The sequence below is a fragment of the Dama dama genome, chromosome 12 (genome assembly GCF_033118175.1).
Source record: "Dama dama isolate Ldn47 chromosome 12, ASM3311817v1, whole genome shotgun sequence".
Classification (NCBI taxonomy): Eukaryota; Metazoa; Chordata; class Mammalia; order Artiodactyla; family Cervidae; genus Dama; species Dama dama.
In genome coordinates this window covers 11,516,705-11,528,941 of record NC_083692.1, presented here as the reverse complement: position 1 = coordinate 11,528,941, position 12,237 = coordinate 11,516,705, and the positions used below count along the sequence as shown (strand labels likewise).

General features: G+C 35.7%; 1 protein-coding gene and 1 non-coding gene across 3 annotated transcripts in view; both read right to left on the bottom strand.

The window, feature by feature from the left end:
* Positions 1–12,237, bottom strand: part of GTF2A1 (general transcription factor IIA subunit 1) — a 39,644-nt gene that overhangs the window by 22,990 nt on the left and 4,417 nt on the right. Inside the window, exons 2-4 of one of the 2 annotated variants that reach the window (XM_061156504.1) lie at positions 12,101–12,202; positions 3,379–3,583; positions 1,385–1,449 (exon numbers count right to left, since the gene is read on the bottom strand). In XM_061156504.1, coding sequence (XP_061012487.1) covers positions 1,385–1,449; positions 3,379–3,583; positions 12,101–12,202 — 372 coding nt within the window. The remainder of the gene's footprint in view (positions 1–1,384; positions 1,450–3,378; positions 3,584–12,100; positions 12,203–12,237) is intronic. The other variant, XM_061156506.1, reaches the window with a different exon arrangement.
* Positions 2,301–2,444, bottom strand: LOC133067569 (small nucleolar RNA SNORA79). The gene has a single exon (XR_009695348.1). It is a non-coding gene; the product is annotated as a small nucleolar RNA SNORA79 (small nucleolar RNA).

Sequence of the window (12,237 nt, the reverse complement as noted above, 5' to 3'; positions counted from 1 at the left end):
CTGTGGCTCGAGGGCTCTAGAGCACAAGGCTAACTGCCCCGCGCCATGTGAAATCCTGGACTCGGGATCAAACCCTACTGGCAGGCAAATTCCCAACCACTGGACCACCAGGAAAATCTGAGATTTATTTTTAAGGGTGAAAGTTAAAAAGAAATTCTGGTGCCTGAAACTTTGAAAGGAAATTTTTTTTTAAAATAACAAAACTATGTGTTAGAATCAACAGCTGTGGACTTTTGTGATTTTTACCCAAAATAACTGACTCTGGCAACCTGAACTAGAAGTACAAATAGAGATTCTTGATTTTTTGTGAATTAAAAATTCCAATTCCTATCATAATTGGAAAATTCTGTAAAGTTATATATGTGTTAAGGCTAGTATGTGTCAGTAGATAGAAGTCATTTGTCTGGTATGTAAGCGCTGCTTCCTGTATGTCTTATAAAACACAAATGAGTTTTCAGGTTCACTGCTCACCATTCACAAAATATAGAAACTGATTTTTTTTTTTTTAATTGCTTCTTCATTTAAAAAAAAACTTCGATCAGAAAAGAAAATTTCATAGATAGCACTAAACTAAGAAATCCTATTTAAAATAATGATTCTTACCTAATAAAAAGACTTGGTTGAATTTAAGAATGGAGTGCCAAAGCTGAGATACCACTAACAGTCTGTGTATTTTAAACAAAAGAAAAGCCATCTACAAGAAAATGCTGGAACAACTATGGTAATTCAACTTTACTTTAGTGTTTCTTTCAGTTTTACAATTATATCCGATGGGATACACTGTATGTGCTAAGTGAAATGTGAAAATTTGAGGACTTATGAAGTTCAGTGGCTATCCCTTAGAAATATCAAGTCTATGTATAATAAACTCAATTGGCTAAAATGCATTTTAAAATAGCAATTTATATACTGTAATAAAACTTACTAGGTTATGCTATGGTTAAATCAGAGGGGAATTTGTAAATGTCTGATCTTAATGATACTAGGTATCTTTATTCAAACAGTTTATTTTCATTTAATAAAATTTCTAATTCTTAACATTCCTAACCTCTTTCAGTTAATAGATCTTCTGAAACATAACTATACTTGGAATAATGTTTGGTAGGTCCCCTAAAACTATTTTCAAAAGTAGCTCCCACAAAGCATCATCCTTTTGGTATCTTCAACAGAAAGTTATGTAATTTTATGAACCTTAATTGTCTAAGCATCAAGTTAAACTTTATATTTACTGTTAAATCTAATACTTCGGAAACCCAGCAAAACAGGTATTTTGCTCAAGTCTTGAACAAAACTTCAAGATGTTAATACACAACATACTCAAGCATAATCACAACTTGGATTAGAATAAATAGAGCCAAGCAAAGAACTGTGTTCTGAGTCTTACCATGTTTGATGCATTCATATGTTGTATCAGCTTAGAATCAGGAACAATAACTTGAGGTGCTGCAGCTATAAAAAACATAAGCACACAGAGAGACAACGGACAATGAGGCTATTTCATAAGAAGGCTATACCATACTGAAATTCTTTTTCATGCTGTCCAAACATTTGACATCTTAGAATGTTACAAACTTCTATGGTAAATAACAGCCGTGGTATACCCTCCTACTATAAACCACAATTTAAAAGATTTGAGTTAACAAATACCTAAGGATATAAGGGACCTTGGAAACATAAAGCAATGCGATACCTAACGCCTAAACATAAAATTTTTAAAAATAATGCACAGAAATATACATTTGTTTATTTCTGGCTATGCTGGGTCTTCGTTGCTACGCGGACTTTTCTCCAGCTATGGTGAGCAGAGGTTGCTCTCCGGGTGCCCAGGCTCTCACTGTGGCGGCTTTTCCTGTTGGGGAGCATGGCTCTAGGGGAGCATGGCTCTAGGGGTGCGGGCCTTGGGAGCTGCAGCTCCCAGGCTCTAGATAAGGACTCAACAGTCGTGGCGCACGGGCCTCAGTGCTCGGCCACATCATCTTCCCGGATCAGGGACTGAACCTGAGGCTCCCGCACTGGCAGGCGGATTCTTTACCACTGAGCCACCAGGGTAGCCTTCTGTACATTCTTAAACTGGAAAATTTAATACTGTCTTGCCAACTCAGCATTAACCATATTATTAATATATTACTGCTGAATGTGTTATTAATACATTCAGAGTGAACTCAGAAAGTTATAATTTAGCTTTTAAATATCTTTTTCTCCCAATCTGAAAGTTTCCAGAATCTTATTTTCTTCAGCTTAAAAAAAAAACACAACCCATAAATAATGGCAATACTACTTATGGTGATATAAAAGGAACTAGGTGTTTGATTCCGCAAATTTCAGAGAATAAACAGATAATTCCATTATCCTAATATTCTCTGAGTGAAGAAAATCAAATTTTAATTTATGATGACCTAAAGTCCTAGTGCCAGACCTGAAGGCAATAGGAGGAACAGCCATCAAAAAAAATTAAAAAGACAATGCTACTTAGTATAAGGTACAGAATAAAATCAAATATTAAGTCTTATTTGATACAAACAGTAAAATAAACCAACATTTCTAATATGCATCAATATCAGTTTCCAGTCTCATATAAACTCTCAGGTGAGGCAAGTGAGCAAAACAGTTACCTTAAAATGAAGTTTCCATTTTACCTTCATTTTCCTCTCTGATTTACCTAACTTGAATGCCCAGTAAGTTTTACAGCTGAACTGTTTTGTCATGACAGAAAATACTCCATGTAGAGGATAAAGCTTCTAAGACTTTTCAGAGCCCAGGTTTTCCTCACTTGTGATTTTTAAGAGCTATTTCACAAAGCCTTTAAGAGGCTTCAATGAAACATAATCTTTAAAATGACTTGCACAGTACAAAAACACTTCGGACACAGTCTATAAATATGTGTTTTTTCTCATCTGTAAACCATGCAAAATCATATAAGATGTCATATATCCGCTCTTTAAAGGAAATCTAATCTAGTAAATTCTCATAAACGAGAATTTGAATTTCAGACTGCCGAAGTATATTAACAAAAATCCTCCAGTGTTTATTAATAAAAACTAAAGTGAAATATCTTTGAAGGAACAATCAGTTTCATAAAGATAATGATTCTACTATATAAAATAATGAAACTCTTAATAAACTTATAGATCTGACTTGTTTTAGGAAATTCACCATTGTGTAGCCCTCTCAAAGTATTAATATACTTAATCTAAATATCATTTTAGGCTTCTGTTAGTGAATTACTCTTCATTATTACACAAATAGGACCCACATCATATATATAGACACACACTGATACAACCCCTCAGCCAATAGAAAGGAGACATGCAGAGTATTTCTCTTCTCTGGAAATGACAGCTTTCACTTCCAAGCTGTAGTAGGGTTACCCAGTCTCACCTTGCTGGGATGCAGGAATAAGGACCTGCTGGGCCTGCGCTTGCTGAGGTACTGTCTGCTGAGGCTGAGCTTGCTGATGGTGGTGATGGTGGTGATGCTGCTGCTGCTGGGGCTGATGTTGCTGTTGAACTTGCAATAAAAGCTGCTGCTCTTCTGAATGAAATCCATCTACAGCCCTAGACTGCATTAGTTTATTCTCCCATAACTAAGGCAAAGAACATTAAATATTTCTAAGTAAGAGTCAGGGAATATCTGGACATGTGGATAAAACATACTTTATTAGTCTGTTTATAAAATTCTTCCTTTTTCAAAACGGATAAAACCACAAACCCTGCAAATCTCTAATTCTGACCCAAGTGTATACAACTATGAAAACAAATTTTTAAAGCATCAAACCTAATTTTTGCTTTTTGCTACTCATTTTGCTATGAAGAATTTTTTTCTTTCTTTCTGTATCTTCAACAAACTTTGTATAGTAATTCCTTATTTACCAGTTCCATATAAGCAATTTTTCAGCAATAAAAAATCATCCTTTTTAATATCAAATCATTATCTATTTTATGGAAATCTTTCTTTCCTAACTTTTAAATAACATGCAAAACACAAATCCATCTTTCCTTGAACTATGAGAAACATTACAAAGGCAGTTCTCAAGTTAGAAAAATTTACTTTTCTATCTGTTCAATCCTACACAAGGGGAAAGAATTCTTAACGCACTTTCAAAGGTATTCTCAACCCTCCACATTTCTTGAAATTCCCTTCCCTCTTTCATTATGACAAGGGTTGACAATCCTTTTTCGCTTAACCACTTCTATTTTCTCATCTAACCCTAGGACAGTTTCTGTGATGAAGGAGAAAAAAAAAAAGTGGGCAAAAAAAGTAAGAAAATATTTACAAGTATTTCATCCTTCTCCCAAATACATTTCCTCTCTACAAGGTTCAATGTTCAATCTATAGACCACTTATAAAAAATTGTGCAAGAAAGTTGCAAACCATTCCTTAAACATACACATCAAATTTAATCCCATCATTTTGTACACAAGACTCTATGGATACTTTGTTTTCTCCCCTGAGATCTGCTCTTTGGATATTGTCTAACTCATGTGAGGCTTCAAAATACAACAGGCTTAGACATTGAATAAAATACACTATACAGTGTAAGATACACTCTAAATATATTATGCAGTAAGGCTACATAGTAAGCCTCCCAAACAAGTCTATCACCCAAACTGTACACACTTCTTTTCTCTACTGTAACACAAAACCTTACTTCTTGTAGGCCAAAATCAGGTTGGAAAAAAGTACTGTTAATTAAGCTTTTAAGATACAAGTCTTTACCATAATTTTCTAAATTTAAAGCTTCAGTTTTAGCACCTCCAACTGGTCCCCCGACTGTAATCCTGACCCCTCACTTCAATGAAGTTTCCATGATAAAGGCAAATATTAATGAATACACATTATGTGCTAAGCGCTGTTTACCACTTCTCATCTAGCCTCCCAATTCAATGAACTGTGAGTGAGAATCTATCCTGACACCCTATTATCATTGTTGATTTCCTGTCCAAAGCATTATTCCAATCTATCCCTACTATTATGATCCCAGTTCAAGTCCTTTCCTCCCATCAGTATTACTGCAAACTGTTAATGATAAGACAACTGAGCTCCCTGCTTCAAATCATACATTCTACACATAATTATTGGGTATCTTTCATATGCTACACTGCTAGTGGCATTGAGAACAGAGTGAACAAATATGACAAAAATCCTTGCCTTAGAGACTCAACATTTTAGTGCAAACTTGTCCTTCCAATCTATCCTCTATAAATCAGTGGTCCTAGACCAACACAGCATCACCTGGGAACTTGTTCAGTTCAGTCGCTCAGTCGTGTTTGACTCTTTGCAACCCTATGAATCACAGCATGCCAGGCGTCCCTGTCCATCATCAACTCCTAGAGTTTACTCAAACTCACGTCCATCGAGTCAGTGATGCCATCCAGCCATCTCATCCTCTGTCGTCCCCTTCTCCTGCCCCCAATCCCTCCCAGCATCAAGGTCTTTTCCAATGAGTCAGTTCTTCGCATGAGGTGGCCAAAGTATTGGAGTTTCAGCTTCCGCATCAGTCCTTCCAATGAACACCCAGGACTGATCTCCTTTAGGATGGACTGGTTGGATCTCCTTGCAGTCCAAGGGACTCTCAAGAGTCTTCTCCAACACCACATTTCAAAAGCATCAATTTTTTGGTGCTCAGCTTTCTTCACAGTCCCAACTCTCACATCCATACATGAACACTGGAAAAATCATAGCCTTGACTAGACGGACCTTTGTTGGCAAAGTAATGTCTCTGCTTTTTAATATGCTGTCTAGGTTGGTCATAACTTTCCTTCCAAGGAGAAAGAGTCTTTTAATTTCATGGCTGCAATCACCGTCTGCAGCGAATTTGGAGCCCAAAAAGTAGTCTGACACTGTTTCCACTGTTTCCCCATCTATTTCCCATGAAGTGACAGGACCAGATGCCATGATCTTAGTTTTCTGAATGTTGAACTTTAAGCCAACCTTTTCACTCTCCTCTTTCACCTTCATCAAGAGGCTTTTTTAGTTCTTCTTCACTTTCTGCCATAAGGGTGGTGTCATCTGCATATCTGAGGTTATTGACATTTCTCCCAGCAATCTTGATTCCAGCTTGTGCAACTTGTTAAGATATACCAATTTTAAGCGCCCCCTTCCGCCCCCCCCAATCAAATCAGCAACTCTGAAGGTAGAGCCAGGAATCTGTTCAAATAACCTGTCCAGGTTATTATGTACACTAAATGAAGAGCTGCTGCTTTAAAGTATAAACCAATACTTTAAAAACTGCAAACTACACCCCATTAATGCATTTTTGATTGTTAATTTAGTGTAGGGTTTTTTTTTTGGTAAATGCAAATTTTTCTTTTTAAATGTTAGACTGTACCACTATCAAGTGAGATTCTCTGAAGCAAAGTCCAAAACTCTGTCTTTTAACTAGCACCCCAGAAAATCCTTCTCATTCCAGCTCCTTCAAGCAGTTATGTTAACTTCTCTAACTACTATAACTTATACTCTATTTTTCAAACTACCTGCAGTTCCCCGAATACAGCATACATATCTCATGTTTAAACCTTTGTAAACTACTGCTTTATGACTGGCACACAATTCACTGAAGAATGCAAAGGCAAAGTCATAGTTGGGAAAAAAAAGCACTACTTCTACACCTTAGAGATATCTCTATTGATACACTCTTTGCACTAAATCTTCCTTCTCTATTATACTATGAACTCCCTCAGGGCAAAGACTGTGTCTCATTCAGGACCTAAGAAAATGACTAAGAACTAAACAGAAATTTAATATTAATTTCAAAGAAGATAATGGAAAATAAACTATTGTTTTTTAAGGTAGTTTCTCGATAAAGATGTGACTGCCATTTTAGGCAGAATATAACTTTTTATTTACAGGAAGTGTACAGGACGTATACAGGAAATACAACATTCCTCTAGCTTACTATATGCCAAAGATGCCCACTAGTCATGACAAGCAAACACGGAAGCATGCACTTCCAGCTGCTTTTGGGGGGAGCAAAGGAAGAGGATGTTGGAGTAGCAGGTCACTGAGAATACATATTTACTAAGTATCAGATACTCTTCTAGGTACTGTGAAAAACAATACTATACAAATATTTAGCATTAAGCTTACAATATCACAAAATTCAAATTAGTTGAATATTTTCTGTTTCTCTCCAATTTCATTTTTAAATAATTTTATCTATCAAAATATTTTATAAACAATGTAATACTCTTTTGGCAACAATAATCATATTAATACTCCTGAAGACTACCAAGAATACTGAATTGTTTGCTATTTATTCAGCTAGCTTAGAAAATATTAAGAACTCTCTTCTCCTCTTTTTCATAGTACTTTTTTCCCCCAACAACACAGCTATTATTTCTGGCAGTCCTCCTTCAGCAATCTTCGCCAGGTCTCTGAAATCAGACATGGAGAAAATTCATTTTCTGTTCCCAAAATGATTTGGATATGCATTTGAGGATCACGTTTACTAGACTAATACTGAACTTAATGTGCACCTGTTAAGTACTTTATGTGTACCAATTCATTTTTCACAAAAATTCTTTAAAATAGACATCTTCATCTCCTTTTCACAGAGAAAGAACCCGAGGAACAGGAAGTTAGTATCTTTTCCAAGAACACCAGCTAATAGTAAGCAAAACCACAGTACAATCCAGGCAATCTGAACTCCAGTGTTCCCACACCCGGAGTCAGGAACAGTGGACCCTGACAGTAAATGTCTTTTAAATATAAAGTTTAAGTTTTGGACTCTAGGATCTCGCTTGCTTCACCCTAGTCCAGCTCTGGTCCAAATTTCTAACCTTTAAACTGTGCTGCTGCTATCAGAGCAGGTCTAGTCACATCTTTGGTGCCTTCCTTATGTGGACACAAAAGCTTAGGTTCAAGTCTCTACCACTAGTTGAACAATCAGCTATTTGTTCCGAGTCTTATTTTTTGATCTATAAAATGTGATCAGAGTTACTGCTTCCTGGCAATATGCTGGGCTAGAAATTCTGAGAGATTCTCCTACTCTCACAAAAACATCTAGGTTCTGGACAAAACATAAAACAAATGTATTTTAGGGCTCTGCAGAAATGACGTTGGGGAACAGAGGGAAAGACAGAACAGTAGATCACGGATATGCAGCTAGAGAACATTTAGAGCAGCGGTCCTCAGTCGGGGCATCTGGCAGTGTCTGGAAATACCATGCGCCATTAGAGCTAAGGGGTGCTGCTGGCCCCTAGTGGGCAGAGACCAGTTATGCCGCCAGTATCCAACAATGAATGGCCTTCTACAGCACTAATTAACAGGCCCAAAATGTCAGCAGTGTCAAGGATGAGAAGACAGATGCAGGGGAAGATTAACTACCTCAGATTTGTTTCCAACTGAGGAATTCTTCACACTTTGTTCTGTTAAGAGGGTCCATGTTTTCTCTCTCCCACAGTACTTGGACAGGGGTGGGTCTGACAAGTTTAGAAATCAGGATAATTTTTTAACGTTCTTTGAAAATGATTTCTAGTCTGTCATTCCCACCTGTAGTCATTCATCAATCTAAAACACAATTTACATTCAAATATAGATTCAATGAAAATCAAGTGGTGGTCATTTTGAAATGTATAGAAATCCTGAGTCACTATGTTGTAGACTTAGAATTAATAGTGTTGTAGGTCAACTCCACTTCAACTAGAAAAGAAAAAAAGAAAATCAACACTACATTTTATGTGTCTTTTCTATCTCCTATAATTTATACATTAAAGGAGACCCATACTGTTAATAACCTCAAGAATCAGGTTGAATTTTTTAACACAGGAGGTCCCTTCCTGTATTATCTAGCTAAACTTCAAATTACAGGCACTGTCATTACTTAATTCACAATCTAATACACCACTGTATCCTTCACAGCTGCATGGAAGTTTTTGATAAAAGTTTGTCAAATACCATAAAAGGGTGAGAAACAGGACAGAGCTAATGACAAAGTCCTTTAGAAACCACAGAATATGAAACATTCTTAGTTTTCATTAGCAAGACTATTTAAACCCACAAGGTCCAATACAGTAGCCACATGTGATGATTTAAAGTGAAATTAATTCTAATTAAATAAACTTCAGTTCTTCAGTTCCACTAACCATATTTCAAGTGCTTTAATAGCCACATGTGGCCAGTGATTACTATACTGGAGAGCAAAGATTATAGAACATTTTCATCATCACAGAAAGTTCTACTAGATAATGCTGGCTGTCAAAACTGTTGAAACTGGGGCACATTCTGTAAACTCTAATGAGATCCTGAAGAAATTTAATGCAGAGAATTAAAATAATGCAAACTCATTTCAGTCTAACAGTTTTATATTTAAGTTCAGCTATAACCCAGAATAGAAGAATATGCCCCATTTAAAAAGCAACAAAAACATTAAAATACTTTTTTCAGTTAGATTCTGGAGCAACATTTGTTATTAAGTTGTTTAATTAAATATTTACTGAATGCCAATCACATACAACAAGCACTGTGGCAGACGCTGGGGATTCAAAATTAAATAAGGCAATTTTTGTCCTATAAAGCTAAGCATTAAACAAAAAATCAGTGCATAACCTATAGAGCATACATATATATTACTTTTATAATATACATACATATATCTAAAAGTATGTGTGCATATATACATAAAATCTTATGTACTAAAAAAGGAGGTGCAACTATTTGGTCTCAAAGACAGTTCAATCTGTTTGAAGAAAACACCTAGATTCTAACTGGGATCAGTAGCAAAATATCAATCTTAGACTGTGAAAAGCTAGAGCAGATAACAACTTGGATTGACCACTAGTTTGACCAAGGGTAAATTAACGCCTTTGGGACTAATTTTCTACACCTAAAAATGCTGTACCTTCTACATAAGGTCACAGAACTACAACAATCATCATAAGGGTTATAACATAATTTGTAAAATATTCATTCCAAAAAACACTAAGGAATCAAAATAAGCTTATACTCTTCTTATTCATATCCCTGAGATACTTTATGTGTTTGAGCAATTTCCATTGCTATTCTTCCAACTCCTATCTCAGAGCTGGCATTCCTTCACTTATATTTTTAGATACCTACTCTTCACTTGAGGTAACCATCACATTTCTCCTAAGGCAAATAAATGTTTCCTCGTCTCATTCAAACCTGTATTTTCCCTTCTTCACATGGGCTGACTCTTAATGAAAACCCTACAGAAGCTGCCTACAGATGCTGCAATATTCTAAGATATATTTCATCACAAAAATACAAGTGAGATTTGCTTTATTTAATAAGTTGCTAAATTGCAACCTCCACACCTCTGTTGAATGGATAAATAAGACCACAACAAGTGCTACATAGCATTCACTGTGATTTCTTATTTATACATAGCTCTAAAGGAGCTCAATTTCCAGCCTCTAAGCCAGCAGTTTTAAAACTTTTTGGTCTCAGGCTCCTTTATCATTCTCACAAATTAATGAGGACCTCAATAAGCTTGAAAAAAAAAATTATTTATTTATTTACTCAGCTGCACTGGGTCTCAGTTGCTGCACACGAGACATTCCATCCTTGTTGCGGAATATGCACTCTTCAGTTGCTGCACGCGAACACTGAGTTGCCGCATGTGGGACCTAATTCCCTGACCAGGGATCAAACCCCAGCCGCCTGCATTGAAAGCATGGAGTCTTAGCCACTGGACCACCAAGCAAGTGCTTCAATGAGCTTTTACAAAATTTTAAATAAGATTTTAAAAAAACTTTTACTTATTTAAAAGTAACATGTATCCATTATATGTTAACATAAATACTTTCAATGAAAATAACCACGTCTTTCAAATAAAATTTAGTGAGAAATGGCTTAAAGGAAAATAGTTGGATTCTCTCATCTGCTTCTGCATTCACTTTGTTTTCACTGACATATATGAAGAAAATCTGTCTTCCCACAGCTAAGTAGCTGGTAAAGGAAGAAGTATTTTAAGTAATGGTTTCTTAAAGGTTAGCTGCAATGTACTACGTGAGACCACATATTAATTAACTTTTCATTTTCTTAGATTAAAATCCATTCGTTTATCTTTAACTTTGAAGGGATTTTGCAACATCATGCATTGGTTATTTGGAAAATGCAGTTCAGTGTAGTATGCAGATGTGCTGATGTCAACACATTTCACTACAGAATATCAAACAATTGAATATCTTAATATCAACAATAATCTTATCTCAACCTTAAAAGTAAGCATATTTTTAACAGTGCATCAAAATAGGAAGCATGCATAATGCACTTCTGCTGCATATGGAGCAGTTATTTCAAGGAATAGCACTTGTTCATTTGAGTTTCAAGTTTAACTGGTCACTTTTTTCATGTAATACAACTTTTACTGGAAATGTGAGAGACATACTATGATTATTCAGACTTGGGCATTGCTCCACCTCATTGACCCCTTGGAAGAGCCTGTGGGAAAGTCCATGGACCATATTTTGAGAACCACGGTTCTGAGCAGTAAGGTAAAAATACTCCTTGATTTCACGAGTTATTACAGCACTAAGAAAACAAAAACATAAAATAAAAATATCTATATTTTTCTGCTTAAATCCACATAAATCTAAGAGAAAGAAAAGGAGCTCCCAAACTAGGATATATGATAAACCAAATACTTGGCCCACACAGAAAATCTGACTCCAGAATGTGAAATTTATCAAGCACTTGTTCAATCTCTACAACATACACATTTTAGAATATCCATGCATTGAGACAACAAAAAAAGGAGAAAAAAAAAAAACACCTTACAGGAATGTAAATATGTAGTTATCAGACCATAAATGAAACTGCCCACTAATAATAGCTAATACTATTGCCAGGCACTGTGCTAAACACTTCAGATAGTTATTACATTTAATCCTCAAAACAAACCTAAAGGGTAAGTACTACGAATTCCCATCTGACATATATGGAAACTGAAATATAAGTAGTTTGCCTAAGGTCAGAAAAAGAATGTATGGTAGAACTGGAATTCAAAATAAGCACCATTCACATAACTACACTGCCTCCTGCAACAAAGTCAAATGGTCATCATATGAAAAAAATCATGGGAGTATAGTTTCTGAATGAAGAGTGTTAAAAAAGAAAAAAAAAAAAAAGGCAAACTCACAGTTTTTAGTTCCATCAGAACTTGTTCATCGACTCCATCATCCAAAAAGATGTCTCTCACATCATTAATAACATCTTCGATCACAGATCTGTATAATTTAGGCTTTAAAGGGAAAATAAAAACTTAAGACTACTGAA